The sequence below is a fragment of the Cynocephalus volans genome, chromosome 14, assembly GCF_027409185.1.
Source record: "Cynocephalus volans isolate mCynVol1 chromosome 14, mCynVol1.pri, whole genome shotgun sequence".
NCBI lineage: Eukaryota > Metazoa > Chordata > Mammalia > Dermoptera > Cynocephalidae > Cynocephalus > Cynocephalus volans.
In genome coordinates, this window is record NC_084473.1 from 96,655,408 (window position 1) to 96,679,247 (window position 23,840).

Consider the following 23,840-nt stretch of genomic DNA (forward strand, 5'->3'; position numbering starts at 1 on the left):
ATATCGACAAAATAAAATTAAAAAAAAAAAAAAAAGAGTTTCCCTCTTTTTTGTTCGAAAAAAGTTTGTATATGCTTGACCTTTTTTTCCTTACATATTTGGTAGAATTTGCCAATTAAGTACTCCTGGACTAGAGTTTTCTTTGTGGGAAGGTTTTAAATTATAGGTTTAATTTCTTTCGTAGTTTTATTTTCCATAATATTTATATATATTTTTTAATTTATCAGTTTTGACAAGCTATGTTTTTCTAGGAGTTTGGCAATTTCAGGTTAATTCTCAAATTTATTAGCTTAACGTTGTTAATATCATTTTATGATTTTTTTAATGTTTATAGCAAGCATCTGTTGTGTTGTCTCCTTTATTATATCACTGCTAATGTGGATATTTTCTACGTTCTCTTTTTTCTTTATCAGTCTTGCCAGGAAGTTATCATCTTATTAGGGTTTTTTCTTCCCCCCAAATGAATTTTTGACTTTGTAGGTCATCTGTGTTTTATGTTTACTGAGCTCCACTCTCATTTCTTTCCTTGTTCTTTCTTTGGGTTTAATTTGCTGTTTTTTTGCTAATTACATGGATCATTAGCTCATTAGTTTTCAGGCTTCTTTTAAAGTATGCACATTTAAATTTATGAATTTTCCTTTTAAGCACAGCTTTAACTGCATTCCACAAATTTTAATGAGTTAATATTTTTTTCCATTTTAATTCATTCCCAGATATTTCTTGATTTTTATTTAGATTGCATCTTTGATCCAGAGGTTGTTTAGACATGCACTGACTTATTTACATGTTTATGGGAAATCTAGTTATCTGTTATTGCTTTCTAGTTTAATTGCCCTAGGACTAGAAAATTCTGCATATAAAAGACTTATGAACAAAGAAGAGATGGATCATATAGAAAATAACAAGATGGTAGACTTTAACCATATCGGTAATTACATTAAATATAAATTAAAAAGCAAGACACAACTAGCAAGAAATCCACTTTTATACATAAAGACATAGACAAGTTAAAAGTAAAAGGATGGAAAAGATATATCATATAAATACTAACCAAAAGAAAGCCGAAAGGGCTATATTAATTTGGACAAAGTAAACTTCAGAACAAGGAATATTACTGGGGATAAAGGAAGATATTGCATAATTATAAAGGTGTTAGTTCACCAAAAAGACATAACTCGTAATATGCTTGCATCTAACAACAGAGGTTTAAAATACTTGAAGCAAATACACCCTCAGGGAGTGGAACTTTAAGAATGATGGAGTAAAGAGCTCAATGGACCCTCTGCAACAAACATCAATTTAACTGATGAGAATCATAATTTTTAAAAAGCACAATTATCTAAAGTTCCAGGAAATTGTTTATTCAAGAAAATCTTTTAAATCTTGGTAAGAACAGCAGGAATATCTGGCATTTAGGCCACAACTCATTCTATTAGTCTTCCCCTCACTCCCCCCCATCCCCGCCACGCCGCCAGCTTCATGTTGCAGATGCGTGAAATCAAAGAGAGTGAAACTACTTCTAACCTCAGTTCCCAGTCTGGGGCTGCATTTTCTTTTTCTTTTTTGTGACCGGCGGCACCGCGCTCAGCCAGTGAGCGCACTGGCCATCCCTATATACGATCCGAACCCGCGGCAGGAGCGCTGCTGCGCTCCCAGCGCGCTGCACTCTCCCGAGTGCGCCACGGGGTCGGCCAGGGGGGCTGCATTTTCACTCTAGAAGGGGCAGGCTGTTAGCATTGCTCATTATCGCCAATCTCATGTTGCAGAAGTTCTATTTCAGGCACATGTCAGAAAGGATTGGGTCTCTCCTCACCCACCTAGCACCCACTGTAAGACAGAAGCTTTACCCTAGATGCAGCAGGCCAAGACTACTGAGGACTCAATCTCCCCCACCCCACCTCCTCCTAGGGACCTAGAACAACCTTTAAAAGGAGACCATAGTTGGAAGACTCACGCTTCCCAATTTAAGAAACTTTCTACAAAGCTGTAACAGGGACACTGTGATACTACCATAAGGATAGATTTATAGATAAATGGAAAAGAAATTAGGTTACAGAAATAGATGCTTACATTTGTTGCCAGTTGATTATGACAGTGGTGCCAAGACAATTGAATGGAGAAAGAACAGTCTTTGCAACAAACAGTGCTGGGACAACTGGGTATCTACATCCAGAAGAATTAAGTTGGATCCCTACCTTGCAACATACACAAAAAATAATTCAAAATGTATTATAAAGCTAAATATTTTACAGAGCTAAGTATAAACATAATGGAGCTGAACTGTAAAGCCATTAGAAGAAAACATTAGATTGTATCTTCATTACTTTGGATGATGCAGTGGTTTCTTAGGTATGAATCCAGAAGCATGAGTGACAAAATACAAATATATAAATTGGACTACATAAAAATTTTAAATTTTTGTTCTCCAAATAGTATCATCAAAAAAGTGAAAAGATAACTCACAGAATGGGAGAAAATATTTGAAAATCATATATCTTATGCAAGTCATGTAGCTTTGGCCAAGTGTAAAGTTAATGATGTGGGGAAGTATGATTCTCTCACAGGTATAGTCATCAAACTGAAAACGGCATTACAGTCTTTCACAACATTATATATGTTACTAAGTGATTGTACTCCTCATGTATCACATTATTTTGGTGTGTGAACTAATGAGCTACTATAATATATAGTGCATATTGAGGAAAGGTGAAAGGACAAGCCCTGGTCTTCATCTCTTGTGAATTTAAAAACGGCGTGATCCCCAAGGTGGAGAGTCCCAATTCCACACATACACATAAAAACTGTTAATTGCCCCATATTTGTCTCGTCTCTGTCTGACAATGCTTGTTGGACAGAGATGTCTTCCTAAATTATAATCCATTAGCCCTACGACTTTGGCAGGCCAGAGAGAGCAGTTGGAAGAGAGCACACTCAGGGGCAGCTGATCCCCTGACCCCTACAAGCTTTTCAGCTGTTCTAGGTTGAAGGAGCAGGCTCTGATTATCTCAAGGCAAATAGGGAAGAGAGGAGAAAACAATAGACTTTGGAGGCCTTCCTCTCCCTTAGCCTCTCACTGGCAGCTCAGGCTGCTCTTTGCCTTTACCTGCTCCCACCAGACAGTGCAAGGCCGCCTTCAGTTCCCCAAGGTTTCTCATCATTTTTAGTTATTCTTTGGAACCGGTACCTCCACTGACTTCTAAATTTTTCCAGCATTGTTATTGGGGAGGGGAGGGGGGAACCAGCATGTACTAATTTACTGTCTTTAATTCACTGTCTAAAGCCCCTAATCCATTTTTTAACTAGTGAAAATTATCAGCTGTTCACTGTTTTATTAACTTTCTCAAGTCATAAATTAGAGGCAATCAACTGAATTGGAGAAAAGGTAGGGGCAAAACTTCTTGAAGGACAAAAGCGTGGTGGACAGTTGAAGCCAGACTGTGTTTTACAAATATAAAACACAGCCTGGCTGTGCTGTTTCACCTGCTTAGGATTTGGGGGTTTATACACAGACCTTGAACTTGAATTTCAAAACATGTAAATTGCAGAAAACATGGCCCAAATGGTTGCATGAGAGAGGACCTTGTGAAAGAAGGTTGTATTTGAATCAGAAATTGAGAGTTTGAATTGGTGTAGATAGGGAGCAAAAAAGAGCAAAGAGATTGGCTTTGGGGGGTCATGCACAGTGAACCAGCCTGACTCAAGGGAAGGGTTTGGATTGTGAAAACAGGGAGTTACTTGTTTAAGTTGAGCGACATCACGTTAGGGAGGGCATTAATAATGAGAGAGAGAGAGAGAGAGAGAGGACTCAAATCCCTGGTACTATGCTAGATAATATGGAGAACATGCATAAAGTATATAATAGAATCTTTGTCCTTGAGGTGTTGATAATCTTGTTGGGGAAATAAAACTGATACCAGTTAAATAATTAGAGAGCACTAAGAAAAAATGTAATTTATATGCAGAATTCTCCGGTGCTGCAGAAGTTAGGAAGCCTGTACAAATAAGATTAGCTACAGAAGTAGTAAGTGGACTGCATAATAAGGTTTCACTTTTAAGGCAAACTATAACGTGGATGCCAAGAGGAGCATTAAAATGGATCTGCGAATTTCAGACCATTGAGTGTGTGTTGTATACAGTTCCTTTGAGAGCAGGCAGTTTAGTGCTGGGGGTCAGAACATGGACTAGACCCAGATGGCTTAGATTCAAGTCCAAGTTCCAAGTATGACTTTTTGGCAAGTTAATTAATTTATCTGCACCTCGGTTTCCTCATCTAAAAAATGAGGATAGTAAAAGCGCCTAACTCACAAGATCTCCTCACAAAACATTGCCACTCAGTTTCCACTCCTCAATTGAAGAGCACGCATCAGTGGAATTTGAGGAGAAAAGCACATGATTCATGATTAGCAGGGAGTCGGGGGGGGGGGGGGCGTTATAGAAAGAAAGAAAAGGCTCTGGCCATTTTGTCCCCCCTGCTTCCTCACTAGATTGGAAGCTTCAAAGAGGTGAGACTTGCTTCATCCTGTCCCGGCACCTGGTACAGTGTGTGACATAACTGACACTCCATGAGTGTTTGTTGAATGACTAAATGCATTTTTATGTGTAATTTTAAACATAAATCATTTAATAAGTATTTTAATATATTTGGATATGTATTTGTCTAATAATTTTGATGTTTTATTTTTTAACACCTAGGAATTATTTTAACAACTACAATTACCTTTGAAGTATTTATGACAATTTTCTTTTTGTTTTTACAGGCCAGTTGGAATGCCAAAAATGGAAAAAGTCTACTTACATAATCCTAGTTCTGAAGAAACTATTACTTTAGTATCGATATCAGCTACAACATCCCATTTTCATGCATCATTTTTTCAAAATAGGGTAAATTTCTCTGCTATAAATGATTTCTCTTGAGTTTGAAATTGAAATGTCTATATTTTTATTTGTGAATAATTTTAGTTTTCCATAATTAGAATCTGGTTTGAATGTCTCATATCTGTTCCTGGATTTTAGTTTGTAACATTTTCTAACAATTATTACTTCTGCCCTTAAACACACATTGTTTTTCTCAACCTGAAACAGCCCAACAAATCTGAAAGGTGTAGCATTTGTTCACTTGATCTTCTTTTCCTAATTTTCCTTTTTCCTAATAGTAGGTCATTCCTAGGCATCGTATTAGTTTTCTATTGCTGCATAATAAATTACCACAAGCTCAGTGGCTGAAGACAACACCCGCTTATTAGCACGCAGTTCTATAAATCATAAATCTAGTGGCTTGTTTGCTCAGCATATCATAGGGTGGAATTAAGATGTCATCTGGGTTGAGATCTCCCTCTGGAGGCTCTGAGGGGAAATCCACTTCCAAATTCATTCAAGTTGTTGGCAGAATTAGGTTCCTTATAAAATCAAAGCCTCCATTTCATTGCTGGCTGTTGGCCAGGGATCTCTCAGCTCCTTAAGACACCCAAGTTCCTTTACGTGGCCCTCCATCTTCAAGCCAGCAACATTGTAACCATTTCCCCCGTCCTGCTTTATATATCTGATTCCTCCAGCAGAAGAAACGCTGCTTTTGAAGGGCCCATGTCTGCTGGGATCAGGACCATCTGGATAGTCTCCCTTTTGATTAACTCAAACTTAGCTGACTGGTAACCTTAATTATACCTGCAAAATCCCTTTTACTGTGTAATATAAATAATCACAGAGATTAGGGCAGGAAATCTTGGGGGACATTTTAGGGTTCTGCCTACCACAAGTATCTATTAAAATTTTACTTATAATTTTTGTAGGTAGTGTGTGAACTTGTTATTAAAAAGGAAAAACTTTTTTCTGAACAAAAAAATTGTATTTATGTAAATTTTGAATTTGAGAGAGATATTAAGCTTTAATATATAGGTTTCCAATATAATTGGTAAAATAGCAAATAATCAGAAGGAAGTAAATGAGTGGAACCTAATTTCTTCTAGCAAGGGTTTTGACCTTTGAAAGGATATGAATAAATAACAAAGAAGTAACTTTTTTTGACGCATACAAGATATCGGTTGGTATATTAATTTTATAGCAATTGTTTAGATTTTCACATTTTTCCTGTCTAAAATTCTGCTTCATCATGTTGTTGTTAGCTAGCGGTTTCTAGAGTTAAAAAAAAAAAAAGACATAATTTTGGCTTTTTTGTTGTTGTTGTTTAAAGGTATTTTATAAACAAAGAATTGATTAGCCAGCATATTGACTTTTGGTAATAAAAATTTTAATTTTTTTGTGGTAGTCATAGAAAATATTCCTTCCTTGAGTTATTCTTTGTTGTTACCTAAAAGATATTTTCACAATTTTTATAAATGTGCTAATGGTCTCAAATAATAGAAGTCTAATGCTGGGGGAGACCTGTGTATACAGATGAAGAGCTGAGCCCCAGAAGAGTTTGCTCCAGTGATGCAGTTAGTGGCAAGAGCCCAGGTGAGGGTCTCAGTGCTCCACTAGCCTTCTCAGTGATTTTTATCATATTATTCTACTGCTAGTGGCATACATATACGTTACAGCCTATATAGAGAGATGCATTTATTCAGGCATTGCCAATGTGCAGAGACACATCAGGTTAAAGGGCAAAAAATAGTGAAGTAAAAATGGAAGCAGTTCAAAAATAGTTCACAGCTGCACTACACTTTTTATTTTTAACTTGTTAACTTACTTTGCTAATTCAAGCAATAGTTTGTTGTTTCCAAATACGCTATGCTTCACTTGGGTTAAAAGCCAGGATTTTTACTTTTTTACTGCTATCACAACACAGAGACTAGACCAGGAGTTACAAACCCAGATTCTTATTGGGCTAGGTACACAATGTAAATGAGGGAATCAAGCCAACTAGAATGAGGGGTGCCCTGGAGAGCATGTGGCCCACCCAAAGGGATCAGCCCCACCTTGCCCCAGCCAGTGTTTGCCATGTGGGAGTTTAAGTCCATGTGCAGTTCTGCTGATTTTCCAAGAAAAGTCAGAAATAAGAATTTGTATGTATCTCCCAATTTTTATACACTGAAAATGTATTCAGTTTTCAAAAGACAGATAGTGTGGACCAAACCACATAAGCTTTTTTGACACAAATTTGACATTTCTGAACTAGACACCGCACGCCCCGCCAACCTATTTCTATACGTGAACCTATGCAAAGAGAATAGTTTTTCTGAAAATTCTTCAAAAGATAAACTAAAGGTGTGTGTAATCGAAGAACAAGTTAAAAAACAATCTGTGTTTTCTGTTGTCAGGAGATGGAATTAAGCAATAATAATAATTACACCTGTCAAAATCTACATTTAGATGGTCTACGTTTAGCTTCACAGGGGATCTGTGCTGTCGTCTCTTGCCTTTTTTTTTTTTTTCCTTCTTTTTGCTTTTCATCTTTTCCCCTACAGTAAGACATTGACTCCAGAAGCTCAAGTAGTGGAGGAAAGAGATGGAATGAGCTTTGGGGAAGAAATAACCTCATTTCCCTCCGCTTCACTTGTATGCCTATGATAAGAGCCTTTGGGGAGAAATGAAAGGGTTTCTTGTGTCCAGGAGAGCAAAATCTTTCTGTATGTTTACCCTAACTCTAATTGCCTTTGTCATTCTCAGAATTCCTGGTCAGATCTTGTCTCTTTGACAATAAAACATTTTCTGTAACTCATAAAGTTTTCAGTTATTAGCTGATATTTGTATGTTAACTAACCAGTAGGAAATATAGAAAAGAATAATTATTGTTTAATTATTGTTTAAAAGGCCAAGTTTTACATAACTGTATTTTTTCTTTCTTTTTTATTTTAATTTATTATTAATTGTACATATTTGTGGAGTACAACGTATTGTTTCAATGCATGCATATATTGTTTAGGGTACATAGTATATTGATCACCTAAACATTTATCTTTTCTTTGTGGTGATTATGGTCAGGATCCTCTTTTCTAGCTATATACAATAAGTATTATTAGCTCTAGTTAGCCAGAACTTATTCTTCATATCTACTTGTAATTTTGTCCACTTATTTTGATATGTTTAAGGTAATAAACAATAATCTCTTCCCCTGAGTTGAAGGTCATTAATGAATATTAGTGATTATTTTTAATTATATGTAGAAGTCTGGACATTCAGCCATTTTAGGTTAAACTCTGATATCCATGCATGTTATTAGGAATTGAACAAAATGTGATGTAGCAACAGTGTGGAATGTTATACAGATAATAAGAAGAATGAAATAGATCTATATCTGTTGATCTGGAATAATATATAGTATATGATATGTTAATATATAAGAAAAGCTTATCGTAGAATAGAATGTAATACCATTTTTATAAAAAGCCAAAAAAATCCGTGTATATTTGGGTATGGTGATAAGAGCCAGAGTAAGGTGCAGATAAATACACCAGGTTAACTGGATAATCTCAGAAGGATGAGAATGGAGGAGGTTTGGGGGTATTAACTTTTTCTTCAGTTATCTTTGCACTGTATCAATAAGTAAAATAAGCACTTATTACTTTTACAATTTAAAACATATAGGAAAATATAAATTAAAAAAGCTTTGCCACCTATGTGGAGATAAGTAATTAATTAATTTAACAAATATTTATTGAGTGCCTACTAAGTGCCAGGCACTTTGGATTTTTCAGTGAACAGCAGAGATTCTTTACTCATGATACATGTGGGGGGTTTGGGTGGGGGGTTTGGGTGACATCAGCAACAGAGGGAAAGCAAGCATAATAAATAAATGGATTGTATGAGGTCTTAGAAGATGATAAGAACTGGGAAAAAGAAGAGTGTAAGATAAAGGGATGAGGAGTGCGCTGGGAAGGGCGGTCCAGTTTTCAATAGGATGATCAGGATGGGCTTCATTCAGAAGGGGAAGTTTGAACAAAGACTTGAAGGAGGTGAGGTAGGAGGACCATATGGAGGAAAGTGGAACACACCCAGGCAGTGCAAAGGACCAGGATGTGAAAGCAGGCCTGGCTTGCAAAGAGGACAGTGTGCTAGACCAGAGTGAGCAAGGGTGGGAGGAGGAGTAAGGGGAGTGGGTGTTGGGAAGGGCCTTACAAGCCGTGGTATGAGCTTGGCTTTTATCCTGATGGAAATGGGAAGCCACCAAAGGGTTTTGAACAGAAGAATGAAAATGGTAGCTTATGTTTTAAAAGGACCACTGTTTATCAAATATAGAAGAAGGGCAAGGAGAGAATCAGGGACACCAGTCACACTGGCTATTGTAATACTCCAGGGAAGAAAATAATTTCCCTGAGCAGAGTGATTTATGGAAAAGATGAAGAAAGGGGTTGGGTTGGGGATATATTTTGAAGATATAGTCAGCAGGATTTCTTAGAGTGGCATTGAGAGAAAGAGCAAGGTCAAGGTTGACTAGAGTTTTTAATCCTGGGTAACTAGAAGGACAGAGTTGCTATCAACTGAGATGGAGAAGGCTGGAGGTAGAGCAAGTTCTGAAGTGCGGTTAACAGTTCAGTTTTGGACATGTTAGATTTGAGATGTCTCCTAGACATCCAGTGGAGATGCCAAGTAGGCAGTTAGTGTTTGAGTTTGGTTCATGAGGAGAGGACTGGACTGGAATTAGAATTTTAGGAGTCACTGGTGAAGATTTGAAGTCATGGATGTGGATGAGATCACCAAAGGAGTAAAAGACCCAGGGACAGAGCCCAAATTCCAGTTTCTTAGTGGCAAGACTAGAAACTCAGGCCTTCTACCCATCAACTACATACTTGATGTCCAGTTCTAAAGTGGCAGAAAGCTATACTAAGAATTAAGCATTCCATGGTAATTTCTCTTACTTTTTGGAATTTAGATAGGCATTAAAAGGGTATTATTTAAGTATGTACATTTCTTAAGTAAAATTAAGTTCTTGTAAAAATTTTAAAGGAAAACATTTGCCTCTGGATAAATTTCCCTGTAGTAGGCACAAACCTTGTGAATATCTTCATTGACACCAGAACTGTTCTCAAATAGGAACGTCATATTCATCAATGCAAAAATTTTTTTTTTCACATTTTTACATCTCTGCAATTAGGACACGTCTTACAATCAAGGGCACTTGAACAGCTACTGTCAGCCTGGACTAAAATTGCATTTTTTTCCAAGAGAATGACTGGAACTAATGTCTCAGCACTACCAACTAAACATTAAATTTTCTGCTTGAGGTTGTTTTGGACTGCTGATAGGTATTCAGACTACATACCTGCATGAGCACTGATATATAGTTCAAATTTTGAGAGTAAATTAGTTTTCCTCCCTCCATGCAGTGACCAGAATGAGCCATACAGGTTTTCTTTACTGCCCCTTTCTGTGTGTCAGGGTTTTGTTATCCTCATTGCCTACTTTTACATGAAGGTCTCTTATTAGCTCTGCATTTTTTAACGTTTTTTTCCCCTCTTTGTCTTGATATGGTACAAAACATCTGTATTACAGGCACTGGCATCTTAGATGGGTTGATGACATTATTTTTTCAGATTGTCTGAGATTCCCCTCTGTGTCCCTAGGTATCAGGACTGTCAGAGGAGTTGTGAAGGTGATAAAAGGGTGGCCGGCAGTGTGACTCTGTGGATTAAGTTCGTGATGGTGAAAAGTGTGGATGGACTGCCTGAACTCAATAATGTTACCCATTTCGTTTAGAGGTTTTATTATCTTAAAGTAGATTTTAGTTTATTCTTGCCCTCCAAGAGTTAAACCTAAACATTCAATTATTTGTCCTCGTACCAAGGAAACATGCAAACCGAGACCTTTGTGTTTTGGGGGGGGGGGGGTTTGTTTGTTTTTTTTAAGTTCCAGGCTAAAATACTGTTTTGAGTGAGTCTGCAAGGAATATAAACAGTAAAATTTAAATATATGTGTATTACTATTTTAAGTAAATATATATATAATATGTATTTATTTTTAATTACAGTATACTTGCAATAAAATTCACCCTTTTAGTGTATATTTCTGAGTTTTGATAAAACCATAAAGTCATATAATCAGTAACTCAGTCAACTCAAGTCATTGTGTGTAGCCTAGAAGGTTATATAAATGGAACCATGTAGTATATAACTTTTTATATTGGTCTTTGTAGTTAGGTATATACTGCTTCATTGCAGAGTAGTATTTCACTCAGTGGCAGTATCATAGTTTATCCATTCATCAGTTGAAGACTTGCAGGTTGTTTCCAGTTTGGAGTTATTATAAATAAAGCCACTAAAAACATTTACATGTAGATTTTCATGTGAGCATAAATTTTCATTTCTCTTAGGTAAATACTTAGGAGTGGGATTGCTGGGTCTTTCTTTTTTAAGTTTTAATCGGCACATTGTAATTACACATACTTCTAGGGTACATGTTGTATAATGATCAGGTTATAGTTAATGTATCAGTGACCTCATGCATTTATCATTTCATTGTGGCGAAAACATTTAAATGCCTCTCCCCTAGCTATTATGTGAGATACAAAACTTAACTCTTAACCATAGTTACCCTACTGTGCAATAGAACATCAGAATTTATTCCTCCTATCTAATTGAATTTTGTGCCTGTTGACCAACCTCTCCCTGTTTTCCCTCCCTGCACTCCCCTCTTTAGTCCGTGGTAACCCTTGTTCTACTCTCTGCCTCTGTAATATCAACTTTTTAAATTTTATTTCTCCCCTCTTTAGTCCGTGGTAACCCTTGTTCTACTCTCTGCCTCTGTAATATCAACTTTTTAAATTTTATTTATTTATTTTTTAATTCCACAAATGAATGAGGTCATATGGTATTTGTCTTTCTGTGCCTGGCTTACTTCACTTAACATAATGTCTTCCAAGTCCATCCATGTTGCTGCAAGTGACAGGATTTCATTCTTTTTGATGGCTGAATAGTATTCCATTATGTGTATATACCATATTTTTTTGTCTCTCTGTTTGTTGCTGGACACTTAGACTGATTCCACATCTTGGCTATTGTAAATTGTGCTGCAATAAACATGGGAGTGCATGTATCTCTTTGACACACTGACTTCATTTCCTTTGGGTATATACCTGGTAGTGGGATTGCTGGATCAAACGGTAGTTCTATTTTTAATTTTTTGAGGAACCTCAATACTGTTTCCCATAATTGCAGTGCTGGTTTACACTCCCACCAACAGTGTGCAAATGTTCCCTTTTCTCCACATCCTCACCAACACTTGTTTTCTTTTTTTCTTTTTGATAATAGCCATTCTAACTAGAGTAAGGGATTGCTGAGTCTTATGCTGAGAATATGTTTAAAGGTTTTTCATAATGACTGTATACCATTTTATATTCCCACCAGAAATGTAATAGAGTTTCAGTTGCTCCACATCCTTATTAGCACTGGGTATTATCAGGTTTGGGTTTTTTGTTTTGATTTTTAGTCATTGAAATAGGTGTATGGTGTTAGTTCTATACAAGGATGTCGAGCATCTTTTCATTTGCTTATCTGTCATCCATATATTTTCTTTGGCAAAGTGTCTGCTTAAATCTTTTCCCTGTTTTTTAATCAGGTTGTTTGTTTTCTTATTTATTTCTTGAGAATTCTTTATATATTCTCTTTACAAGTCCTTTATCAGATATGTGATTTGCAAATCATTTTTCCCAGTTTGTAGCATGTCTTTTCATTCTCTTTATAGAATCTTTCAAGGAGCAGAAATTTTTAATTTTCATGAAGTACAATTAATCAAATTTTTCTTTTATGGGTCATGCTTTTGGAGTTGTAACTAAAAACTCTTTACCTAACCCAAGGTCACAAAGATTTTCTCCAGTTTTACTTCTGCAAGTAATAGTTTTAGATTTTACATTTAGGTCTACAGTTCATTTTTAATTAATGTTTGTTTATGGTATGAGCTATGGATTGAGGGTTGTTTTGTTTGCATATGGAAACCAAGTTGTTCCTGCACCATTGGTTAGAAAGACTGTCCTTTCTCGTTGAAATCTCACTGTATTCTTATTGAAAATCAGTTGACCTTTTATGTGTGGGTCTGTTTTTGGACTCTTCATTATGCTCTAATATGTATCTAACAGACACTGGAATAACTATCCTTTCACCAATACCATGCTGTCTTGATTACTGTGGCTTTATACTTTAGTAAATCTTAGAATCAGATATTGTGAGTTCTCCAATTTTGTTTTTCTTTTTCAGAATCATTTTGGCTCTTCTTATTCCCTTTCCTTGTCATCTAAATTTTAGAATCAGCTTGCCAATTTCTTTTTTTTTTTTTTAAATCCTGCTGAAATTTTTTATAATGTTATTTTGAATTAAGTTTAAATGTACAGAAAACTACAGATAGTCTCCATATATCCCTCACTCAGTTTCTCCTAATGTTAAGATCTTACATAATCAGTACAATTATCAAACCAGGCAATTAACATTGGTACAATAGTATTAACTAAAGAACTTAATGAATGTACTTCAAAAAGTATGTGGAAAAATAGAATTAAAAGATAATATGAATTTTTCCATGAACTTTTTGAAGTACTCTCATGCTGTGGATTGATTGAATTGTGTCCCCAAAGTTCATATATTAGAAGTTTAATTCCCACTGTAACTGTTGAGGATGAGAAATCCTATTATGGTAATTGAAAGGTGGAGCTTGAAGAGGTGCTTAGATTGCAGGACCATGCTGTAGTGAATGGATTAAAAATGGTGATCGTGGGCATTGTTTGGAGGGCTTTAAAAGGAGAGTGATGAATGGGCCGGCCCCGTGGCGCACTCGGGAGAGTGCAGCGCTTGGGAGCGCAGCGGCGCTCCCACCGTGGGTTCGGATCCTATATAGGAATGGCCAGTGCGCTCACTGGCTGAGCGCGGTGCGGGCGAAACCACACCAAGGGTTGCGATCCCCTTACCGGTCACAAGAAGACAAAAAAAAAAAAGGAGAGTGAATGAGGAAGTTAGTGTCTCTCTCTGCTCTGCATTTTCTGCCATGTGAGACTCTTGGGTCACTGGGGTCACCACCAAGGCCTTCACAAAATGTATTCCATGGACTTTGGACTTCCCAGTCTCCAAAACTATAAGCAATAAATTTAATTTTCTTATAAGTTACTCAGTTCCAAGTATTTTGTTACAAGCAACAGAAACAGACTAATATACCTCATATATGAATTTCATCAGTTTTTCTATCAATGTACTTTTTCTGTTTTAGGATCCTATTTCACATTGCATTTAGTTTTTTTCTCCTTAGACTGAAATTTTGATTGGAATTGCATTGGATATATACATCAATTTGGGGAGAATTAACATCTTAAAAATATTGAGTCTTCTAATCTATGAATACAGTATTTCTCTCCATTTGTCATCTTTGATTACTTTCAGCAATGTTTTATGGTTTTCAGCTTATAGAACTTGCATGTTATATTTATACCTCAATATTCCTTTGTGTGCATGTTTTTGTAATTTTTACTTTTTTGAAAATTAGAATTCCATGCCCCAGCCTCTCCCAAGATGGGGTGGTGGGGTGTTGAGGGCCTTGGCCATGCCCCCCGACACCTGCAGTCAGCCCAGCAATGACCACTGAGCCGCCACAGGAAGCACCCCTGGCTCTCCTGAGCCAGGGCGGTGGAGGGCCAAGGGCCTTGGCCACACCCCACTGACGTGCAACCAGCCCAGTGATGACCACCGAGCCACTGCAGGAAGCACCCTGGGTTCCTGAGCTGGGACAGTGGGGGGTGAGGACTTTTGCCACATCCCCCTGACATCTGCACCCAGCCCAGCAATGACCAAGCCACCACTGGAAGCCCCCCCCAGCCCATCTCCCCTGTGGGAATGGGGGGGGGTGCCACAGGCCTCAGTCCTGCCCCTCCTCCTTCCTCCTAATTCCATCACATTTCCATCCCCTTTCCCCTCTTCCCCTCCCTCCCAGCTGCTCTGCATTAACATCCTAGAATGTAAAAAATAATATTAATAAAATTACATTTTCTTTAAAAAATAAATGTAATTTTATTAATATTATTTTTTACATTTTTCTTTTAAAAATAAATAAGTTAAAATCAGTGATTAAAAAAAAAATTAGAATTCCAGTTGTTCCTTGCCAGTGTATGGAAATAGAGTTGATCATTATATATTGATGTTGATTCTTGTGACTTTTCTTAGTTCTTTTATTAGTTCTAGGAACATTTTTGTAGATATTTTTTTGGGATTCTCTGTAGAGAAAGCCGTGTTTTCTATGCATAAAAGCATATTTTTCTTTTGCACTAATGTGTATACCTTTTATTTCATTTTCTTGCCTCACTGCGCTGGCTGGTACTTCCAATACAATGTTGAATAGCTGTCATAAGAGCAGACATCCTTGCTTTGTTCCAAATTTTGGAGGAAAAGTATTCAGTCATTCTCCATTAAATATGGTTGCTCTAGGGTTTTAATAGATGCTCTTTATCAGGTTGAGGGAGTTCTCTTCTATTGACCTAGTTTACTGAGACTTTTAGTCATAAATGGATATTAAATTTTTTCAAATTATTATTTGCCTCTGCTGAAATGACCATATCATTTTTCTTCTTTAGTCTGTCAACAACTGAATTATGTTGATTTGATTTTTGATTATTGAACTAGAATTACATTCCTAAAATAAAAACCACTTGGTCATGATGTATTATCCTTTTTATAAATTGCCTGGATTCAGTTTGCCACTACTTTGTAGATTATTGTATGTCTGTGTTTATGAGGGATATTGGCTTATAGTTTCTTGTCAAATTTTTGTATGGTCTTTGTATTGGAGTAATGCTAGACTCAAAATGAGGTGGGAATCTTCTCTCCTCTTCGGTGTTCTGGAAAGTTTATGTAGAATAGGTATTCTTTCTTTCTTAAGTGGTTGGTAGAGAATTTTACCATTCTACCAGTGAAATCATCTGGGCTCACACTTTTTGTTGTGGGAAGGTTTTTAACCAGAAATTTTTTTTTTTTAATTGGGTATAGGACTATTCTGGTTATCTATTTCATTTTGAGTGAGCTTTGGCAGACTGTGTCAGATTTGGCAGATTGTCAGAGAATGTGTCCATTTCTTCTAGTTATTAAATTTATGGGGATAGAATTTATAGACATAGAGTTGTTTATAATATTCATTTACCATCCTTTTTATGTGTAAAGGGTACATAATGATGTTGACCTTTTAGTTCCTTATATTTTTGTCTTCTCCCCTTTTATTCACAATTATTTTGTGTACAGTTTTATCCATTTTATGGACCTTTTTGAAACATCAGCTTTAGTTTTATTGATTTTTTTTGCTATTTTCTGTTTTCTGTTTCATTAATTTTTGCTCTTGTCTTTACTATTCTTCTTTTTGCTTGCTTTCAGTTTAGTTACTCTTTTTCTAGTTTCTCAAAGCCAAAAACAAAGATTATTGATCAAGACATTTCTATTCAAAATAAATGTGTAATGCTGTAAATTTCCCTCCAAGTATTGCTTTAACTATATAGCCCACAGATTTTGATATGTTGTGTTTTTATTTCCAATCAACTCGAAACATTTTATAATTTATCTTGCAACTACTTATTTGACCAGTAGGTTATTTAGAATTGTGTTATTTAATTTCAAGCTATTTGGGGATTTGTCAGATGTCTATTATTGATTTCTGGCTCAGGTATGAATTTCTCCTACTGTCTACGGCTTCCAGGGGTCTATACTGTCATGCTAGCCCACAGTTGGCCTTTAGCAATGTGTAAAAAATGTAGGTGAATTCTTTTTACCCTCCTGTATGGTGGCCTCATCTTCTTCCCATTTTCTGCCATGGGTGAGCCAGTACTCACATTCCATCTCTCCTTGGAGGTACTTGTCTTTCCTTAGATTTGGGGCTGGTCGATAAACAAACTCTGTGATGGGCTCAAGGAAGGTTGTGATTTTGTAAATTTCTCTGCTCTTTTTGTTGTTATTAATAATGCATGTGAAATACTTTTTTCAGGTTTCTTCATCCTAAGGTAAAGTCCAGAGTCTCAAAGCCATGTATTTTGAGCTATAATTTGGGTAGCATTTTAGAGTTCTAGCCCTAGAGGCAGAATAAAAGAGGTTGATGACTTTACATATTAAAATGCTTTTTAAGTCTTCCTTGCAGGGAGAGCTGCAATCCTAGTCTCAAACTTTATGGAACAGCCCCTACTGTCTTGTAATAAAATTTTATTTCACTGACTACAGTGTTTTTTTCCATCTGCACAAGATAGCAGGAGTGAGTTCCTGCACATGTTTTCACCCTGCCCTCTTTCCTAATTTAAGTTGCTGGGACGTTTTGCACCTTGTGTGGATGGATGGCAGAGATCGAGAGACTGAGGTCTGGGATTATTCTTTGGAATAATACAAGTTGCTGCTTAGTAGTATAGTAGTAGATCTACATAAAAAGCTCAGCTTTGGCTCAACTCTGACTTGACTGTCTTCATAGAACAGCCTATAGCTAGGCACTTCATTCCAGCCAGCTGACTGTTGAATGAACAGAATCTAAAGAAGCCATCTGTTGTACAGGGCTTTAGGCTGATAGTTGGTAATGTGACTGTAGACATGCAATATGAATCTTTTTTATTATTTTCCATTGCACAATAGTTTGGCTATTTTAAAGCTTTTTCAAAGGAAAGAAAAGCTAGTTGATGGAAATAATCATAAGATAATTATTTTAGAGAACTTTAGCCATCTAATTTTGGTCAGCATGATCTGATTTTTTGTTAACAATTTAACTTTATTTATTGCTTTTCTCTTTCAGAAAATTCTTCCAGGAGGAAATACATCATTTGATGTAGTTTTTCTTGCAAGAGTAGTGGGAAATGTAGAAAATACTTTATTTATTAACACATCTAATCATGGGGTATTTACTTATCAGGTAAGAACCAGAATTAAAACTTTTGTTTATTTTATAAAATATAATCGTTATCTCTGTCTTATGTGACAGGTTTTTAGAACTCGCTTCAGAAACGCAGGGGATAATAGAGAATGTCAGAGCATTTATACTTACTCAGAGGACTTTTGCACTTTCTGTGAATATCCCTATTCAAATCAGACTGTGAACAAGTGATTATGAAGCTACAGCTAAAATGTTAATGTAAGACCAGTTGGCAAAAGAATAGTAAAACATGTTTTCATACTGTCTTCTAAATTTTTAAAACATTTTTACTTTTTACACACTTACGAAGCATACATGATAATAGTCTCAGAATTGAAATATACATGACTTTTAGTATCATTGTGTAGATTTTTTCTTTAGTATCATTGTGTAGATTTTTTTAAATAAACTTTTGTGTAGACTCTTTAAGTTATTAAAGAAAATGTTTATAGGAATATGTAGTAAATGTTGTATATCAGCACTATTCTATTTGTGAATCAAGATTTTTGTATATCAAGTTTATCAAGATTGTTAAGAAGAATAATTGCTTATATTTGTCTGGCACTATATTCACTCTTCTGCCTGTGTTATAGATACTTTATTCTCATTTCTTTTTTAGGTAAGGAAGTTGAAGTTTAGAAAGGTTCAATTATTTGCCCAAATTATGCTTACTAGTAAGTTGTTAATCAGGGACTCAAACCTGTGTCTTTGTAACTATGAAAACCCAAATCTTAACCACTGTGTTATGCTGCCATGGAACTCAATCTTTTAAATCCTTACTTAGCTCATACCTTACTTTACAGTTTTTATGCTTTTTTTTTTTAACAGTTCCTCTTAGGTGTCCAGAAAACTTTATATATTTTGAAAATAAATAAATAACCCTATTGTTATATAAATATGTAGATGATACCCGTTTAACATAAATTTGTTGAGTAAATGAAAAGACTGTCATAAGAATGAAGGTCATTGCCCTACAGAGACATCCCCCAGCAAACCTAGGTGGTCACAGCCAGTATGGACTATCTAAAGGCCGTGGTCAGGTTGTTCTGAAGGTGAGCCCAAGTGGCCGACTGTCGTCTTTACCTCTCCACGTCTAGTCTTTCACCAAGTCTTCTTCCTGAATACATCTGAGTCTGTTCACTTCTCTCCTCTCCACTACTACTGCTCTCTTCCAAGCCACCGTCACCTCTCACTGGATTACAGAGTAGCTGTCTAACTGCCTTCCACTCTTCCCATCCCCTGCCACAGTCCATTATTTGCTCTGTAGCCAGAGGGGTTTCTTTTAATGTTTTTATTGGTGTCTAGTCTGTCCCTGATACTAGAATGCGAGTTTCATGAGAGTAGGCACATTATCTGTCTTGTTCACTACTGCATGTTTATGCCTAGAACATCATAGACACTTAATAAATATTTGTCATTTGAATGACTGGCTCACCCTGTTTAGTCAGCCTAGGACCTTCCCATGTGGGAAAGACCTCGGGCTGGGCTTGACATTTGAGAGGGTGTCTGGGCCATAGATCCATCTTCTCATGGTTAGAGTAGGGAAATATTTTGACTCCCTGTCAAAAGGTTCTTCTTTTGTCTTTTCTATAGCTTCATGAAGGACTACTATTGTTTCGATTTCCAGTATATTATAGGAATCATTCTAAATGCGCATAATAAATATGAGTATGTAGACAAATATAGAAACTGCATATGTATTTTCTTTAAAGGGATTGTTAATATTTTTCCATCTAAATTAGATTCACCAGTCTCCCTAGATCAATGAGTTATAATTATAAAAATGTTAGTTATAAAAGCAACTCAAATTGCATGTTTTTCTGCTTTGAAACAGGTATTTGGTGTTGGAATTCCAAATCCATATCGATTGAGGCCATTCCTTGGGGCCAGAGTTCCTGTGAACAGCAGTTTCTCACCAATAATAAACATACACAACCCTCACAGTGAGCCTTTACAGGTGAGTTTATGATGGTGACTTTGAATGTGCTTTGTTTTGGTGGGAATTACTGCTTAGCATGAAATCTCAGTTTGTTACAGTTTCCAAGGCTATTTAAAATAATAGGCTTTTATGGATGTATTAAAGAGGGGTATTACTTTTAGTACATCTGGCTGTGGTCTGAATTTTGGAATACAGCAGTCTGGATTTTCAGTCTTTAGAATCACTTTTAAACAACTGTGGCTTCTCGGGTGTGATAGTTCAGGCAGCTCTGCATTTAATTAAGGAAGAGGGTTTTTTAGCTACCTTTTTTACTTGCCTGTAAGCTCTTTCTGGCCCAGTATAAAAAATTTTTTAATAGTTCCTGTTTATTTCTGGTAATAATAAATTTTTGATGATGACATCTTGGAAATTAAAGCCCAGGGAAAGGGTAATATAGAATCATGATTAAAAGCAAACTTATTTTTTATTTAAAATAGTTAACTCCTTATCTTACCTAATCTTTTAGTAGTCATTGTTTACAAATTTGAAATTCCTCCTCATTAGCTCCTTGTCTCTTCCATAGTGGGAGTGGCTAGTGTTACTCCTTCAGAGATTTCCTAAAGTCCTCACCCTGCATCCCAGTGACTTTCAACTATAGTCGTATGACATGTGCAGCACTGTAGCTTCTAGTGGTGTCTTCTGTATTAGAAGGAGATGTGGATGCTTTTCAGAGTAGTCAATAATATCCACGCCCAGGGCCCCAGAGTTCTTTAGGACCAACACTGCAGGGCTTAACAGTAGCTCCAAAATGACAGGTGGAGGAAAAAAAATGTATTTTGTGGTAAGTACAGGGTTTTGGCAACTAAAATAGCTTTTGTCATCCTAGAACCCCCTATAAATGTTTATAAACAATGAAAGGGAAATGAGGAGGAACAAGGGGATTTTCAGATCCTGAATAATGAAAGGCCTTCGGAAATATAAGCTTAAAGCAACAAGAAAGAAGTCTGTCCCTAACACTTGGCTGACATTGGGTGAGGATAGCTACTAACAAAAATACTCTGCCCCAGTTTTAATTTTTTTAGTTAGATATCTTCATCACAAAAAAGGAAAATGCTCTTGTGCCCTGCTTTTACAGGTGACAAGTATTTCCTTGTCATCAGCACTCTGTAATTTATATTCTTTTGCCACTTTAGGTAATGGTGTATTTTCCCTGTTCTGGTTAACTTTTATTACAAATCTATACAGAAACCTCATAAATTCTTGCTGCTTTCGCTCCTTGACTATTTTCAGTCAAAAAATATAAAACCTTGTCCTCTGGTTCTGTCAGACCCTGCTATATGAGTTGCCCCACACTGCTGTAGCAGGGGGTATTACAGAGTGCCCCAGAGACAGTCTCTTCATAGTTGCCCGATCACAGACTGAGAAGCTTACTATGGTGTGGAAGGATGGAGCTTACAGGACTCAGCAGATATCGGTCAATCTACAATTGTTTAAGTAGCCTTACAGTCTGTGCCTTTTCTCCTCAGTCTTGGAGTTAGCAAGCTATTATCCAGAACAGTTATCTCTTTGAATTCAATTTATCTAGCCTTTTTCCGGTTACAGTATTTTAATTTAAGATTTATCATAATGGACTTTTTACTAGCACACAAGAAACAAATGGAAAACCAAAGTTGCCTTTTTAGAATCAATATGGATTGTTCACCTGGAAGATACTCTTAACCTGATGGTCATAGAATGTTTTATGTCACTAGTCTTCTCCTTAAATTTAAGAAAATATTATAAAGCAAGAAAATGTATCTCATTTGTTCATTATACAAGGCAAACCCATGAGTTATGTTCTCCCTGAAAAAAAAATTAACAATTCAAACATGAGTGAAGCAAAAACCCTCTTGAACTTCCTGCTTTGCAATCCAGCGCTGTCCAGCAGAACTTTCTGTGGTGGTGGAAAAGTTCTGTATCTGCTCTGTCCGCTATGATAGCCACTAGCTACATGTGACTGTTGAGCACTTGAATTGGTGGCTGAAGAACTGAACATTTAATTTTATTTCAATTAATTTAAATTGAAATAACCACATGTAGCTGGTAGCTGTTGTATGGATAGCACAGCTCCAATCCCAAGCTCTTCCTCATAGATACCGCTCATATCATTTTGGCATGTGTCATTTCAGATCTTTTTTCTGTGCATCTTCAGGCATATATGTGGGCTCACAACCATAAATATTTTTTGTGGGGATTTTTTTTTTTTTTTTAAACATAAATTCTGTGTATATTGTTTGGCTCCCCCCCCCCCCCCAAACTATACAAAATTAGGCCAAACAGCACTGGACTAAAAATTAGGAATGTGTCAGGTTTCTAATTTTAATGTAATTTTTCCTTTGATTTTGTAATTTAGACTTTTTCTGTCTTCACTTCCTTATTCATTTTCCCTGTTGTCAGTAGTCTACCTTTTAATCATCTGTTTCCAAACATTGTTATTATGCTTGTTTCCTTGATACCTTGAAAGATTATATGAAATAATATGTGATGTTTTCTAGTTTTTCACAAAAAAGTTTTACAGTTACCCCATCAGTTAAGGTGCTATTACTATTAATACAGTAAGTATATAGAAGAGCACTGTAATAAATTGGGAGGCAAGTAATAATACTCACAGAAGATCTTAACTCATCAGCCTTTGCTAAATACATTACATTCACAGCAACACACACCATAAAAAAGAAAACAAACACAAAAACCTTTAAGCTTATACTAAAGTATTCCCATTTTTCTGGCTTTGTCCTTTTTTATTCACTCTTGGAGGACTTTTTGTGATAAAACAAGTGAAAGTAGGAAAGTCTCCTGCCATATGACCCATTCTGTTCCTAGGTATTTACCCAAGAGAAAGAAAAGCAGATGTTCACACCAAAACTTGTACTCAGTGTCCACAGCAGCTTTATCCTTAGTGGCAAAACACTGGAAATGAGCCAAATGCGCACCAATAAGTGAATGGCTTTAAAAACTGCAGTATAGTAATAACATAGAAAAGAAATGAACTATTAATACATACAACAACCTGATGGATCTCAATATAATTGCACTGAGTAAAAGAACCCAGACACAAGTACATGTTGTATTATTCTATTTACATAAAACTAGAAAATACAGACTAATCTATAGTGATAGCGAGCAGGTCAGTTATTGCCTGGGAATCAGAGGGGGCAGAGAGGGATGTTGCTACCAGTAGAACCTGAACATTTTCATACTGCATTAGAATTGTTGCATATATCATAGTAGTATTTATGCTCTTCGCTATTTCACGATTATGGTAGTTATTGGATCTGCTGCTAGGTCTTGTTATAAAAGTGTGAATAAAGAAGCACTTGTATTATTATAAGAAATACAAAATTTGTATTTCTAAAACTTAATAACTTCCATAAATTCTTTCCTTTAGAAAAAGTAAAAATAAATGTCCTGTTGCTTTCTAAAATCTAGTCTATGAAACAACTACACCATTTCTAAGTTCAATTTTCAAAGTCACCATATTTTAATTAAAAATACCACTATTGCTTGCCAATATGGGGCATTGAATTTAGTGATATGACATGATACTTACCCTACATTTATAACTGTGTAAATGTTTTTAGATTTTTTCTGATAAACACTGAAGCTGTCATACTTACTTCTCTGCAACAGCAAGTCACTTGCATTAAGAATATATGATTTTGAACTTAACCGTCATGTGCTCTTGTGTCCCAGGTTGTAGAAATGTACTCTAGTGGAGGAGACCTTCACCTAGAGCTCCCAACAGGGCAACAAGGAGGTACCAGAAAACTGTGGGTGAGTGGTAACAAAGTTTTCTTTTGCGTGTGCTGACATGAAACCAATTATTTTCTAAAATACACAGATACCTAACTCCTTATTGCCTGAAGAAATACGGGTGACTTTTCTTTAACTGTTGTCTGTCTTAACATTAAATTTATATCAAAAATATTTTAAAATTGGATGAGAGTGAAGGAGCAGTATATGCAGTAGTACTTGGAAAGAGCAATGACCAAAATTGTCAAGCTCTTTAGCCCACTGTGTGGAAAGGAAGTGATTTCAACTCTTATTTCTCAGAATTATATTGGTAAAGTTATCTCTGAATCTGATCATTTATGATGTATTTTACATTAAA

General features: G+C 36.1%; 1 protein-coding gene across 2 annotated transcripts in view; it reads left to right on the forward strand.

Annotated features, from left to right (window-relative positions):
• The window catches only part of TMEM131 (transmembrane protein 131), a 211,733-nt gene that overhangs the window by 112,778 nt on the left and 75,115 nt on the right, over positions 1-23,840 (forward strand). For both annotated transcript variants that reach the window (XM_063077862.1, XM_063077861.1), the window contains exons 5-8: positions 4,758-4,881; positions 17,656-17,772; positions 19,607-19,729; positions 23,423-23,503. In XM_063077862.1, the coding sequence (XP_062933932.1) occupies positions 4,758-4,881; positions 17,656-17,772; positions 19,607-19,729; positions 23,423-23,503 (445 nt within the window). The remainder of the gene's footprint in view (positions 1-4,757; positions 4,882-17,655; positions 17,773-19,606; positions 19,730-23,422; positions 23,504-23,840) is intronic.